Consider the following 15,410-nt stretch of genomic DNA (forward strand, 5'->3'; position numbering starts at 1 on the left):
CTCACAGTTGAATTTGGGATTAAGTACAGTGGACAGAGCCTAGGACTTGCCGATCAGAAGGTCGGTGGTTTGAATCCCCGCCATGGGGTGAGCTCCCGTTGCTCGGTCCCTGCTCCTGCCAACCTAGCAATTAAAAAGAATGTCAAAGTGCAAATAGATAAATAGGTACCGCTCCGGCAGGAAGGTAAATGGCGTTTCTGTGCGCTACTCTGGTTCGCCAGAAGCGGCTTAGTCCTGCTGGCCACATGACCCGGAAGCTGTACGCTGGCTCCCTTGGCCAGTAAAACGAGATGAGCGCCGCAACCCCAGAGTCGGCCGCGACTGGACCTAATGGTCAGGGGTCCCTTTACCTTTACCTTACAGTGGATGCTCGGGTTGCAAACGTGATCCGTGCGGGAAGCATGTTCGCAACCCGCAGCGTCTGCAGCGCCACATCTGTGTGCGCGTGGGTCATGATTCGGCGCTTCTGCACATGCGCAAAGTGCGATTTAGTGCTTCTGTACATGCACAACTGCCGAAACCCGGAAATAACCTGTTCCGGTACTTCCGGGTTCGGCGAGGTGCGTAACCTGAAATTGCACAACCTGAAGCATCTGTAACCCGAGGTATGACTGTATGTCTATCTTGGCTTCTTCTTTGAGGGCAGTGACCACGTAATGCCTTCAAGATGTTGTTGGACTCCAACTCCCATCAGCCCCAGGCAGCATGGAGAGCGCGGAGGGCTGATGGGAGCTGGAGTCTCAAGATCCAGAGAGCAGCGTGTTGACTAAACCCTGCTCTGTGCAAGGAGATGCTGGCTAAACGTCAGGAAGAACTTCTGAGCTGGAACAGTGGCATGGACTGGAGAAGAGGAGACTGAGAGGAGAAAGGAGAGCCATCTTCAAATATATGGGGGCCACATGGAAGAGGGAACAAGCTTGTTTTCTCCTGCTCTGGAGGGTAGGACTCGAACCCATGGCTTAGAGTCAGAAGCAAGGAGATTCCGACTCAACATGGGGAAGAACTTCCTGGCAAGAAGAGCTCGTTCAACAGAACGAGCTGGGCATCGTTCTGTTGTTCTGTTTCCATCGTTCTGGAAACGATGCCTTATGAGGAACGGCTAAGGGAGCTGGGCATGTTTAGCCTGGAGAAGAGGAGGTTAAGGGGTGATATGATAGCCATGTTCAAATATATAAAAGGATGTCACATAGAGGAGGGAGAAAGGTTGTTTTCTGCTGCTCCAGAGAAGCGGACACGGAGCAATGGATCCAAACTACAAGAAAGAAGATTCCACCTAAACATTAGGAAGAACTTCCTGACAGTAAGAGCTGTTTGACAGTGGAATTTGCTGCCAAGGAGTGTGGTGGAGTCTCCTTCTTTGGAGGTCTTTAAGCAGAGGCTTGACAACCATATGTCAGGAGTGCTCTGATGGTGTTTCCTGCTTGGCAGGGGGTTGGGCTCGATGGCCCTTGTGGTCTCTTCCAACTCTATGATTCTATGAACAGTGGTGGGCTCTCCTTTCTTGGAGTTTTTAAAGCAGAGTTTTGGTGGCCACCTGTCATGGATGGTTCTAAAAGAGGATTAGACAAATTCAAGGCTATCAGTGCCTACCAACCAGGATGGCTGTCCTCTGCCCTCCACAGTTGGAGGCAGTGATGCTTCTGAATACCAGTTGCTGGAAACCACAAGAGAAGGGCTCTTGTGCTCAGATCACCTGCTTGCTGGTTTCCCCTTGGGGCAGCTGTTGAGCCACTGTGAGAACAGGATGCTGCGCTAGATGGGACCACTGGCCTGATCCAGCAGGATCTTCTTCTGCAGCTCAGGGCTCATCCACATTTTGCCTCGTGTTTTCTAGGCACAGAAAGCGCATTGAGGCGTCGCTCCTGGTGGTAGCCCATGACTCAGTTCCATAAATCAGCGAGCTCAGCACACAAGCCTGGTAGACCTCTATCTTGGTATTGGCCGTTAGCATCACCTTCTCCCAACCCCTTTGGAGAGGAGAGGCAATGCCGTAGCCGCCTTGCCAATTTGCTTGTCCAGCTCAGGGTCAATGGAGAGGTTGCTGGATAGGGTGGTACCCAGGTAGACAAAATTGTCTGCCACCTCAAGCACGTGGTCACCCCTGCTTGCAAAAATTGGGGAAACCCCACTGAGTGCTTGTAGAGTGAAAAGTTTCAGGACTTCAGCAGGAAACGACAGGACTTAGAATGACTGGAAACGAAGAAGTATGGGGCCTTTGGGGGCTGATCCGGCAGGGCCTTCTAAAGTTGTCCTGTGATTTGCGTGTCCAGATACACTTGCCTCTTCCCCACCTTATTCTTCTGATGGATTCAGGAGGGAAGTGAAAAGATAGTAGTAGTAGTAGTAGTAGTAGTAGTAATAATAATAATAATTTATTACTTATACCCCACCCATCTGGCTTGGCCTCCCCAGCCACTCTGGGTGGCTCCCAACAGAATATTAAAAACACAATAAAACATCAGTCATCAAAAACTTCCCTAAACAGGGCTGCCTTCAGATGTCTTCTAAAAGTCAGATAGTTGTCTATTTCCTTGACATCTGGTGGGAGGGCGTTCCACAGGGCGGGCGCCACTACCGAGAAGGCCCTCTGCTGGTCCCCTGTAACTTGGCTTCTCGCAGGGAGGGAACCGCCAGAAGGCCCTCGGAGCTGGACCTCAGTGTCCGGGCAGAATGATGGGGGTGGAGACGCTCCTTCAGGTATACTGGGCTGAGGCCGTTTAGGGGTTTTAAGTTCAGCACCATCGGAAGCTTGCCCTATTCAGCATTGTCTTTCCTTCCCTTTCCTTGTAATAATTTTTTTCATAAACATATGTCCAAACTAACAAACAATCATGCAAACAATAACCGTACCAGGCTCTGTACATATTCAGTATAAGAAAACAAATTACAGAGAAGCTGTAGCATATAGCCAGGATTTTAAGCGGCCTGAGTATAGCCCATGGGTAGGCAAACTAAGGCCCAGGGGCTGGATCCGGCCCAATCGCCTTCTAAATCCGGCCCACGGATGGTCTGGGAATCAGCGTGCTTTTACACGAGTAAAATGTGTGCTTTTATTTAAAATGCATCTCTGCGTTAATTGTGGGGCATAGGAATTATTATTTTTCAAAATATAGTCCAGCCCCCCACAAGGTCTGAGGGACAGTGGACCGGCCTCCTGCTGAAAAAGATTGCTGAATCCTGGTACAATGGTACCTCAGGTTAAGTACTTAATTCGTTCCGGAGGTCTGTTCTTAACCTGAAACTGTTCTTAACCTGAAGCACCACTTTAGCTAATGGGGCCTCCTGCTGCCGCCACGCCGCTGGAGCACGATTTCTGTTCTCATCCTAAAGCAAAGTTCTTAACCTGAAGCACTGTTTCTGGGTTAGCAGAGTCTGTAACCTGAAGCATATGTAACCTGAAGCGTATGCAACCCGAGGTACCACTGTATAGCATGAGAAGGAAGTCATGGGAGGAATGCTTAAATATAAGACTCTCCCTATTTATAGAATAAAAAAATGGAGACCAGTTTGTCCATTTAGGTCAGTATTGTCTACCCTGACTTGCAGAAGCTCTCCTGCGTTTGAGATGCTTCTGGGTTTTCAGAAAGTTCCGGGAGTCGGATTATTGCACAGGGAGATAATTTGCCTTGCAGAAGGACGGAAGGCAGAAGGGAGAATTGCACCACCCCAGAACACACACACACTCCCTCCCCTCCTGACCAAAGAGTGAAGAAACAAGCGAAATGAGCTGGTTGAAAAGAATGAAGGCGCCAGGCTTTTCAGGCTTATGAGGAGCACTCCAGCCAATATCAGGGTCATAAATTAAGGGGGCGAGGAAGCGGCGCTGAGTGACGGACGCGTTTGAGTCGAGCGGCGATACCCTGGCGGCCTCTCGGCTGCAAATGGATGGCTTTTCGATAGCTCCCATTCACGGCCACCCAGAAGAAAGGAAGGGCATAAATAAGGAGCTTTTCTCTGCCTGTGTGTCAGGGACTGGCAGCTGCTTCCATGGTGCCCTGCCCAGAGGACCCCACTGCCTGCACAGGGAATGTCAGGCGGATCTCTGCTTGTTGGGCTTATGGGGGTGACGGCTGATGCTGGGGGCAGAGGAGCCACCCCAGTCTCTCTCTCCCTCCCTCCACCTTGCCTCAAGTCCCATTAGGAAAAGGTAACTGATAAGCAAAGTATGCCCCATCGAATGCTTTTCTGAAGCTATTTTTGCTTCTGCTTTTGGAACATCCTATAGTTAAAACTATGGTTTCCCCCAGTCGTGATGTATGGAAGTGAGAGCAGGAGCATAAGGAAGCCCGATTGCCGAAGAATGGATGCTTTTGAATTCTGGTGCTGGAGGAGACTCTTGAAAGTCCCATGGACTGCAAGAAGATCAAACCTCTCCATTCTGAAGGAAACCAGCCCTGAGTGCTCACTGGAAGGACAGATCCTGAAGCTGAGGCTCCAAGACTTTGGTCACCTCCTGAGAAGAGAAGACTCCCTGGAAAAGACCCTGATATTGGGAAAGATGGAGGGCGCAAGGAGAAGGGGACGACAGAGGATGAGATGGTGGGACAGTGTTTTCGAAGCTACCAGCATGAGTTTGACCAAACTGCGGGAGGCAGTGGAGGACAGAGGTGCCTGGCGTGCTCTGGTCCAGGGGGTCACGAAGAGTCGGACACGACTGAACGACTAAACAACAACAGAATCTCAGAACTTTATGGTTGGGATCCCAAAGGCCATCTAGTCCAACCCCTGCAATGCAGGAGAAATCCTGTGGCAGTGAGTCCCACTGGCCAGATGGGGTTGTTATTCAAAGTGCCTCCTCCACCCCTCCTGTTTTCCTTTGTTCTGCTGCCTACTTGAGCCTCTTCCTACTAACAGCCTGGGGGCTATGTGACACCCCCTCCTGTGTGCAATGCCCTCCCTCACCCCCACTAAGGCTGCCCCACATTTCTGAGAATGGACAGACTCTCCCCCCAAAGACCCTCACGTGCTCCAAAATTTCCAGGTGGGAGGAAGGCTTCAAATTGTTCCTCCGCCCCTCGTTCTACTCCATAGGCATTGGACTGCAAAGACTTATTTTGAGCAAGTCCAGCTAATGAATTAAGCTGAGTTCCTTTTCCTTACGCCTCTTAACAAAGGAAGTAAGTTCAAAAATTAGATTTGCTTACTTTATAATTGTGCATTGGTTCGCAGCAGTGGCAACAGTAAAAACTATGCAGGCAAAATGCTTACATTTATGGTAGCAACAGCTTCCGTTATGTGCCAGGAGCAAACCCAGGGCATATGTCCTTTAATGGCTGGCCACGAGAAGAGAAAGAGAGGAACAGGAAGTCGTCTATGCTCTTTCCTCTCCAGGAGAGGAGGGGAAATGACATCACACAAAGCCCTCTCTGCCAGTTGTGTTTCTATGGTCCGGGTGTCAACAACACAGCTCTGCAGACTTAGCTCCTTCTCGTACAGATTTGCAAGAACATGCATTTGTTAGGTTTGGCTGCCAATCCACACTTAAGTAAAGGTAAAGGTACCCCTGTCCATACGGGCCAGTCTTGCCAGACTCTAGGGTTGTGCGCCCATCTCACTCAAGAGGCCGGGGGCCAGCGCTGTCCGCAGACACTTCCGGGTCACGTGGCCAGCGTGACATCGCTGCTCTGGCGAGCCAGCGCAGCACACGGAAACGCCGTTTACCTTCCCGCTAGAAAGCGGTCCCTATTTATCTATTTGCACCCGGGGGTGCTTTCGAACTGCTAGGTTGGCAGGCACTGGGACCGAACGACGGGAGTGCACCCCGCCGCGGGGATTCGAACCGCTGACCTTTCGATCGGCAAGTCCTAGGCGCTGAGGCAATCCACACTTACTGTGCCCCTAAAGGGGAGACACCAAAGGGCACCTGCTGCTTTTCCTTTGGAGTTGCCCACCTGCAATTGCCCAGCTGGCATCTGGTCTGTGGGCTGTGAGGCGGGTCAGTTGGCCACGGCTGTTTCCACTCTGCATCTGCTCCTGCTCTGGATTCGACTGACACAGCCACAGTGTCCTGGCTGGCCATGGCGAACAGAGTGGGCAGATAGAAGGAACAAGACTTTCCACCCATCCTGGTGCAACAACAACAACAACAACAACAATTTATTACCATATTTTTCTGTGTATAAGACGCCCCCATGTATAAGATGCCCCCTACTTTTGGGGACCCCAAATTTAGAAAATGGGCATATGCACTATCTGTGTATAAGATGCCCCCAGATTTTTAACCGTAATTTAATGTAAAAAAACCCCAGTCTTATACATAGAAAAGTACAGTCATACCTCGTGTTGCGTTTGCTTCATGATACATTTTTTCAGATTGCGTCCCGCGGCAACCCGGATGTAGCGGAAAGGGATACTTCCGGGTTTCACTGCTTGCGCATGTGCAGACGCACAAAATGACATCACGTGCATGCGCAGACGTGGCGAATCGTGACCTGCGCACATGCAGATGCAGGTTGCGTTCTGCTCATGTTGCGGACGGGATTCTGGAACGGATCCCGTTTGCAACCAGAGGTACCACTGTAGTTATACCCCACCCATCTGGCTGGGTTTCCCCAGCCGCTCTGAGCGTCTTCCAACAAAATATTAAAAATACAATGCAACATGGGACGGGCTGTTTCCCCCCCAGAAAGCATTTCCTTAGGCCCTAGGTTCCCTTCCCCCTTTTCTGCACCATGTTCAGGTCCTCCACTGTCCTTTTTGAGATGCGTTTGCTAAATCTGCAGGACCCTGCGTTTCTTTGCAGCAGTGATACCTTGCTGTGTGTTCTTCCTCTAATGCAGAGCCACACTGGGCACAGCCCCATATATAACACCGCCCCCCCAGCGAGAGGGGTCGGATTGCATTGCACTCAACCCTCCCAGCCTCTCGCCCACTCGGATCCCGAAGAGCCCCCAGATGCTCATTTCGGCGCTGGGCTCCCTCTGCAAACCACAGCAGCTGCGCAAAGCCGCTGAGGTCAGCGAGGGAAGGTCATGGCGAGGAGAGATTGCGGCCCATCGGCCAGCAATGGAGGAGCCCCTCCTGGCCATGGGGACTCCCCTGCTCTTTTGTGGGGGGCAACGGGAAGCAGTCACGGTGGGATTGCCTCGTCTGCAAGGCCCTGCGGAATGCCCCCCTCTCAACCCACCCTTCCCACTTTATGGGCAGCAGGTGCTGGAAGGGACGCTGTGCCGCCGAGCTCTCTGGTCCGGGTGACCCAAAAGGCTGTTAATTAGACCTAGACGTGCTGTGAAGGGCTGTCGATGCCTCGGGGTTATTGGAATTGATTTCAGTTTAGATGGTGAGCCAGGCCTGCGGGCAGGGAGCATGCTGGGAAACTCGCGCGTGGCTCACCAGCCGGAGCCGCTTACGGTCCTGCTTTCAGGACTCTGGGCAGGTTTGGGGAGCCTGGGCTCCTCCTCTGTTTTCTCTTGGGCGATGATGAGCCCTTGGTGAGGACCCACAGCTCAGTGGCAGAGCGGAAACTTGGCAAAGGGCAAAGACCACTTTCGACTTGGCTGCCAACCTGAGAAGTCCATCCTGGCACCAGCCCCTCGTTCGGGAAGTTGAAGCCCAATAAGAGCACAAGAAGGGAGCCCGATTTCCCCACCACCCTGTTGTCACAGTGGCTTGTTCATATAGTTTCTGTTCAAGACATGTTTGCCGTAAGGTAAAGGTAAAGGTACCCCTGCCCATACGGGCCAGTCTTGCCAGACTCTGGGGTTGTGCGCCCATCTCACTCAAGAGGCCGGGGGCCAGCGCTGTCCGCAGACACTTCTGGGTCACGTGGCCAGCGTGACATCGCTGCTCTGGCGAGCCAGAGCCGCACACGGAAACGCTGTTTACCTTCCCGCTAGTAAGCGGTCCCTATTTATCTACTTGCACCCGGGGGTGCTTTCGAACTGCTAGGTTGGCAGGCGCTGGGACCGAGCAACGGGAGCGCACCCCGTCGCGGGGATTTGAACCGCCGACCATGCGATCGGCAAGTCCTAGGCGCTGAGGTTTTACCCACAGCGCCACCTATGTTTGCCGTACCCTTTGTCTAAAGGCCGGTTTATGGTGCAGGATCATGAACAACCGAGTGCCCATGCAAAATATAATGCCCAGCCAATGCAAGAAGCTAAAGCAGGCCTATAAATGTGGTTCATTATAATAAGCAATGCCTAATAAGGTAAAATCAAGGGACACGGGTGGCGCTGTGGGTTAAACCACAGAGCCTAGGACTTGCTGATCAGAAGGTCAGCGCTTCAAATCCCCGCAACGGGGTGAGCTCCTGTCGCTCGGTCCCTGCTCCTGCCAACCTAGCAAGTAGATAAATAGGTACCACTCCGGCGGGAAGGTAAACGGTGTTTCCGTGCGCTGCTCTGGTTCGCCAGAAGCGGCTTAGTCATGCTGGCCACATGACCTGGAAGCTGTACGCCGGCTCCCTTGGCCAATAAAGCGAGATGAGCGTCGCAACCCCAGAGTCGGCCATGACTGGACCTAATTGTCAGGGGTCCCTTTACCTTTAATAAGGTTAAAAGGTAAAGGAGCCGGCGTTTGTCCGCAGACAGCTTTCCAGGTTGTGTGGCCAGCAGAACTAAACCACTTCTGGCAAAACGGAACACCGTGACGGAAACCAGAACACACGGAAACACTGTTTACCTTCCCGCCACAGTGGTACCTACTTATCTACTTGCACTGGTGTGCTTTCGAACTGCTAGGTTGGCAGGAGCTGGTGAAATTCTGTAACTCTTTATACCACAGATGTTCTGGGCTTTTGTTGCTGATCCAGCTTTTGCTGCGCTGTAGTGCAGGAACACCCCTCCAGATGGCAATGATGCGCACAGGGCAAGCAACACAGAACGACTAATAAAGACAGCTGATGCGCAGACTAAGGTACCCCTGCCCGTACGGGCCAGTCGTGTCCGACTCTAGGGTTGTGCGCCCATCTCACTTAAGAGGCCGGGGGCCAGCCCTGTCCGGAGACACTTCTGGGTCACATGGCCAGCATGACGAAGTTGCTCTGGCGAACCAGCACCAGCGCAGCGCACGGAAACACGCAGACAGTCCAGTATAAATTCACCGCAGGTGCACGATCACTACATCAGTGACATGTTGCAGGAAAACACCCATTAAAACCACCAGTCTGGAGAGTCCCTGTAATTTGGGCTTCTAGCTAAACAGTGCAGTCCAGCGACTGGCTCAAAATCCAGGGGTTTGGGGACCGGTCAGGTTGGAGTGCAAAGACCCTCCTGTCCAGAAGCTCCTTTCTCCGTCCGTGGTGCCCCCTTTTCCTCTGGGACGCTGGCCGCGTCTTGCCGCCGGTGCCCCTTAATAGAAACCGCTCTGTCAAGAACGGAAGCGATTATCGTAAAACATTTCCAGAGGGAGCCGGAACGAGATTAACAAGCTTTCTGACAAGCTGACAATTTTATAAGCTGATAATGCAGCATGTAGCTTGGGCCGCAGAGGGCAGGTGAGTAATTAGCAAAGTAGACCAGGAGGAGGAGGAGGAGGAGGAGACAAAAGAAGCAGCCTTCATGCCAGAGGAAGAGAGCAAGTGCCTCTTTGTGGAGGAAAACCGGTGCAGTAGGTCCTGGGACATTTGTTTGGGCACGTACCCCCCATCTCTGCTTGGTCTAGGTCTAGCTCTGCATTCAAATCCTGCCACGAAACACTGTCCTGTCAAGATAGCGGGCAGCCACCTAATCTAATCAGTGCACACCCGCACTGGAACGTGGGCACTCTTGCAGAAGTCATTTTCTGGGAATGGGGGACATTTTCCCATCTCCGCCGTATTAAGCAGTTGGTCCCTTACCCTTTCTCGCCCTGATCTGGCCACAGTGATCCATGCTACAGTCACCTCTAGGCTTGATTATTGTAATTTGCTCCATGCGGGGCTGCCCTTGAAGCTGACCCAGAAACTCCAGCGGGTGCAGAATGCTGCAGTGAGACTCCTTATGGGGTCCTTGCGGCGGGATCACATTCATCCAGTGCTTTGCCAACTGCACTGGCTCCCGCTGGAGTACAGTGGTGCCTCGCAAGACGAAATTAATTCGTTCTGCGAGTTTTTTCATCTTGTGAATTTTTCGTCTTGCGAAGCACGGTTTCGGAAAAGTTTTGGAAAAGCTTCAAAAATCACCAAAGTCTTCAAAAACCTCAAAAAAGGCTACCACACCGCGTGCTATGAGTTGCTCCTCGAAGTCAAGTCGCAACTGTATTAACGGTGTTAAGAAAAAGGAAACAAACTTGCAAGACGTTACCGTCTTGCGAAGCAAGCCCATAGGGAAATTCGTCTTGCGAAGCAACTCAAAAAACCAAAAACCCTTTCGTCTTGCAAGTTTTTCGTCTTGCGAGGCATTCGTCTTGCGAGGAACCACTGTACAGGATCAGGTTTAAGGTGCTGGCTTTGACCTTTAAAGCCCTTCACGGCCTAGGACCCTCGTACCTACGGGACTGCCTCTCCTGGTATGTCCCGCGGAGGACCTTAAGGTCCACAAATGACAACATTTTGGAGGTCCCATGTCACAAGGTGGTTAGATTGGTCTCAACTAGGGCCAGAGCCTTTTCAGTACTGGCCCCGACTTGGTGGAACGCTCTGTCACAAGAGACCAGGGCTCTGCAGGACTTGACATCTTTCCGCAGGGCCTGCAAGACAGAGCTGTTCCGCCTGGCCTTTGGTTTGGACTCAGTCTGACCCTTATGTTTCCCTCCCCTTATGGTTTTGATCTATCGGCTACTTTTAAAATTGCATTTTAACCTGTATTTTAAATTGGTTCCCCCCCCTTTCCCCCTATTATGTTTTTACTGTGATTTTACTGGTGTTAGCTGCCCTGAGCCCAGATCTTGCCGGGGAGGGCAGGGTATAAATAAACTTTATTATTATTATTATTATTATTATTATTATTATTATTATTATTATTACTTGAAGATGCTTTCCGTGCCTCAGTGGAGGAGCATGCGCCTAGTGGGTGAGAGGTCCTGAGTTCAAGTCCTGTCATCACTGTGGGCGATAATGGGGCTAGATCAGTGGTTTTTTGGGCCACCTTCCCCTTGAATCCTTAAATTCATACCCTACCGTATCAAAAGCATTAATGAATGGGTGAGCACAAGGACGCCACACTGCTAAATAAAGCATGCAAAACGGAGCAAAGTTAGGCATATCAACGGAAATTGTCGGGGCACAGAATCCAGCTTTTCTTGCCACAGAATGCGTGGGAACATTTTTTTTGAAGAATCCTAGAACTGTGGTGTTGGAGGGTCACCAAAGGTCATCTAGCTCAACCCCCTTGCAATGCAGGAATCACAGCTAAAGAATTGCTGCTGTCCCTGTTGCAGACAGCCGTAAAAGCTGTCTAGATCCATAAGAATTTTTTTTACATGTTTTCCTGAATGCAGGTAAAGAATGGAACCACATGCAGGTAAATTTGGGGGGTGAGGTGAGCTGTCTTTTTAATGCAGTTCACACAAGACTCTCTAATATATCCATCACAACTGGCTTCACGGAAATGGTTACTCCGTTTTAATTCTTGCGCTCTGGGAAGGATCCGCGAAGTCCAGAGTCAAGTAATGGACGTCGAAGCAGGAATAGGGCTCCACTCCAGGTTTTTGCTATTTCAGCCTCATCAATCTGTGTTTTATCTCCAGTTTTCCTTTGGAAGCGCCCTCATTCCTGACCAGCTGACCTCTTTGCTGGGCAGTTTATCTCAAAGGTTAATCTGCGTTTTTCTAAATCCTGCATTTCTAACCCGAACTCTGATGTTTTAATTTTTTTATAGCCTTTTCCCTCTGGTTTTGTCTCCCTCTGCTGGAGGGAATCAATCCTACGTCACAAAAGATTTCTTTGCCACAGAACCAAGTGGGACCAATAAAACAGGACCGCTTTTTCTAAATTCTTAATTTATAGCGTGACCTTTATCTAGGGGTTTTACATAAACTTGGGCATGTACCGCGGTAGCCAAAATTATTTAATAAGAAATGTTATGTTCTTCAGCCTGCATTGATCGTGGAAAAGAAAGACATTTTTGCATGAGCCAAAACCTTGCATCCTTCCATCATTCATAGATATAATCCTGCACAATTTATTCTGATTGGGAAAAGGGTTGTGTTGAGCACTGAAGACCCAGTCCAAACCACTGATATCTTCATAACACCATAGAATTGTAGAGTTAGAAGCGACCCTGATTGTGATCTAGTCCAACACCTTTAATGCCAAACTCACAGCTGAGCCATCTGGCCTCTGTTTAAAAAATCTCCAATGAAGGAGAGTCCAACCCCTTTCGAGGGAGTCGGTCCCACTCAGGGCCGGATTTAGGTTTGATGAGGCCCTCAGCTCCTGAAGGTAATGGGGCCCTTAATTGTAAGCGATTACTCAGAACCTGCAAATGAGTCCATTTCTTTGCATTGTTTCTTGTTATGTACTGAGTTGAATAGGATTCAGAATGCAGCAGTCTGATTGGTCCTAGAACAATGCAGCAGTATGATTGGTCCGCAGGAGCCACCCAATCCAGCTCCAGGTGGAAGTGAATCCGCAACCTGATTGGCCTAAAGGAGAATCCTGGAACTAGCCAATCATGTGGGTCCCATTGTGTAAATAATGTATATAAGGCAGATCTTTTGGGGGAACTTTCATTCCTCACTACTATGAGCTGAATAAAGAGCATGAAATCTACACTTGACTCCGAGTATATTTCATTTCCGTAGGTAAGCCGTAAATGGTTCCCAATCTTCCTTGAAGGATTTTTTTTGTCCTTAAGTCAAAGTTTTTCAGTTTGTTTGGCCATTTCGCTGTATTCCATAAGCATTTCTTGCCTTTCTTCCTCAGTTGGCATTTTATTGCTTTTCCATCTTTGTGCCAATAGCATCCTTGCCATGGATGCATAGCTGTCAACGTTTCCCTTTTTTAAAGGGAAATTCCCTTATTGCAAATAGGATTCCTCGCAAGAAAAGGGAAACGTTGACAGCTATTCATGGATGTAGCATACATTAAAAGTTTTTTTTTCCCCTTTGGCAGATCTTGAGACCTAAAATTCCTAAGCAAAAAGCTTCTGGGCTTTTAACAAAGGTTATCTTAAACATTTTTCCCCCCATTTCATTATATATCTGTCAGGGCCGCCTCAGGTCCCAGCTCACAAGAGACCAACGCCAAGTCCAGCTTATGTACAAAAGCTTTTATTGAAGAACAACATTGTCAGTTCACAACCGAGGCGCGCAGCCCCACGTCTGTTACGCTTAGACCGCTGAAGTCCCCTCTGAATCAGTCCCGCCTCTACACCAGTTTAAGAGGCTTGTGCTGGTCCACCTCTTCCTGTCCTTCCTTTTCCGCAGGGTCTTTCTGCCCCCCTGGGCTCCTTCCCTCCTGGATTCCCCCGAGGCTGAATCCCCTGACGCCTGCTCCCCCCTCCTCCGTGCTTTGGGACCAGGCTCCTCCTCCGGGCTCTCCTCACTTCCGCGCGCCTCCACATTTGAACTTGGCGCGCGTACGCTGCTTCTGACCTTCCTTTTGACAGCTACACTGCTCTCTGTACTACTCTCCGCCCCTTCCGGCAGGACGTCTTGCCCCAATCTCCTTCCCCTCTCTGCTTCCTGCTCTGCTTCATCTGACACACTGGGAATTCCACCCTCTTCACTCCGTTCCGGCGGAGAAGCCGGTCCCGATCTCCAACTCCCACTGGGGGTTCCCCTGCTGCTGTCCTGCTCCTGGCTACTCCCCCCTGTGGCTCCCCTTGGCCTGACCAGGGGCGCCCCCTTTTGGGAATCCTCCGATTCACTGGAAAGACTCATGGAAAACCTCAAGTCATTGTCATCCTCTTCCTCGTCGCCCTGGGATCCTTCCCCCTCGCTCTCAGTCTCCTCCCTCATCTGTGCCTCTCTCCCTGAACCCCTGACATATATCATTTCCCAGTAATTTTATTTTATTTTATTTTTTGAATAATTTTTATTAGAAATTTCAGCATAACAATTTATCAAAAACATATCATCCACATCCCCCCCCCCCCGATTTTCCCTCTCCCCTCCCCAAGAAAAACCCAGGACTTCCTTTAGCTCCTCTCTCTGGTTTTGCAGCACATGTTATTCTCTGCATACTATAAAATGGTAATGTTCCTTAAATTATCTGTCAATATGTTACCAATAATAAATTTGTGTTTGTTTATTCAAAGCCTGCCAAGCAGTCCAACTCATTTTGTTGTTTCTTTAGGTTCCCATTCTTCGAAGTCACAGTTGTCCTTTTTGCGAAGTTTGTGCGTCAATTTCGCCAGTTCCACATAGTCCATCAATTTCCCTTGCTGCAGTTCTTTTGTTGGGATTTGTTCGATTTCCCAGTACAGTGGTACCTTGGGGTGCGAACGGGACTCCGGAACAGAGCCCCGTTCGCATCCTGAAGCGAACGCAGCCCGCATCTGTGAGTGCGCAGGTTGTGTCTTGCCGCTTCTGCGTATGTGCGTGACGTCATTTTGACCGTCTGCGCATGGGCACGCTCCGTTACTTCTGGGTTGCTGCGGAACACAACCTGAAAATACTTAACTTGAAGCACATTTATTCCGAGCTTTGACTGTGATTTTAAACTACTGTATTTTTTGCTCTATACGACGCACCCAACCATAAGACGCACCTAGTTTTACAGGAGGAGAGCAAGAAAATTATTCTCTCCCTCTCTGCGCAGCGCCTCTCCAGTGAAGCAAAGTCAGAACAGCAAGAGGGATCGCTGCACAGCGAAAGCAGTGATCCCTCTTGCTGTTCCAGCTTCTGGGATAGCTACGCAGCCTGCATTCGCTCCATAAGACGCACACACATTTCCCCATACTTTTTAGGAGGGGAAAAGTGCTTCTTATAGAGCGAAAAATACGGTATTTTACAATTCCACCATAAGCACCTGTTGTATATCTGCCAACCTTGAATTTCCTCTCTCCCCAGGGACTCCCGTGAACCGAATCCCCATCATGGCCAAGCAGGTCCTGGACCTCTACACCCTCTATCGGCTGGTGACCGAGAAAGGGGGCCTGGTGGAAGTCATCAACAAGAAGATCTGGCGCGAGATCACCAAAGGCCTCAACCTGCCCACCTCCATCACCAGCGCTGCTTTCACCCTCCGTACGCAGTGAGTGGCTTGCTGTCCCGCGGGGAAACCAGGGCAGCCCTTTTCCAATCGGGCGCCCTCGCCAGAGCTTGGGGCTACGGCTCCCACCAGCCCCCGGCCTCATATGGGACTGGGACTGGCAGGGATTTTACTGGCCCCAAGTGGGAGAAGGCATAGCGAGAGCAGCTCCTGGGGCACAGCTTCTCCGCTTCCAAGCGAGGGCAGAGGAGGGGGACAGCCATGGCGCAGCTGGGCAGGCGTTTCTGGCCAGTTTTCAAAGCAGCGCTGCTGTGGCTCTGCTGTGAGAGGAACTGGCCAGACGTCTCCAGATTTAGTCATAGGGAGACTGCACCTGCTGGATTTCTGCCTCCTC

The 15,410-nt window shown here is 50.6% G+C and overlaps 1 protein-coding gene across 1 annotated transcript in view; it reads left to right on the top strand.

Moving 5' to 3' along the window:
- The window catches only part of ARID3C (AT-rich interaction domain 3C), a 107,966-nt gene that overhangs the window by 81,470 nt on the left and 11,086 nt on the right, over positions 1-15,410 (top strand). The window contains exon 4 of the mRNA XM_028749403.2: positions 14,875-15,058. Coding sequence (XP_028605236.2) covers positions 14,875-15,058 — 184 coding nt within the window. The remainder of the gene's footprint in view (positions 1-14,874; positions 15,059-15,410) is intronic.

This window comes from Podarcis muralis, chromosome 11 (genome assembly GCF_964188315.1).
Source record: "Podarcis muralis chromosome 11, rPodMur119.hap1.1, whole genome shotgun sequence".
In the NCBI taxonomy this organism is placed as follows: domain Eukaryota; kingdom Metazoa; phylum Chordata; class Lepidosauria; order Squamata; family Lacertidae; genus Podarcis; species Podarcis muralis.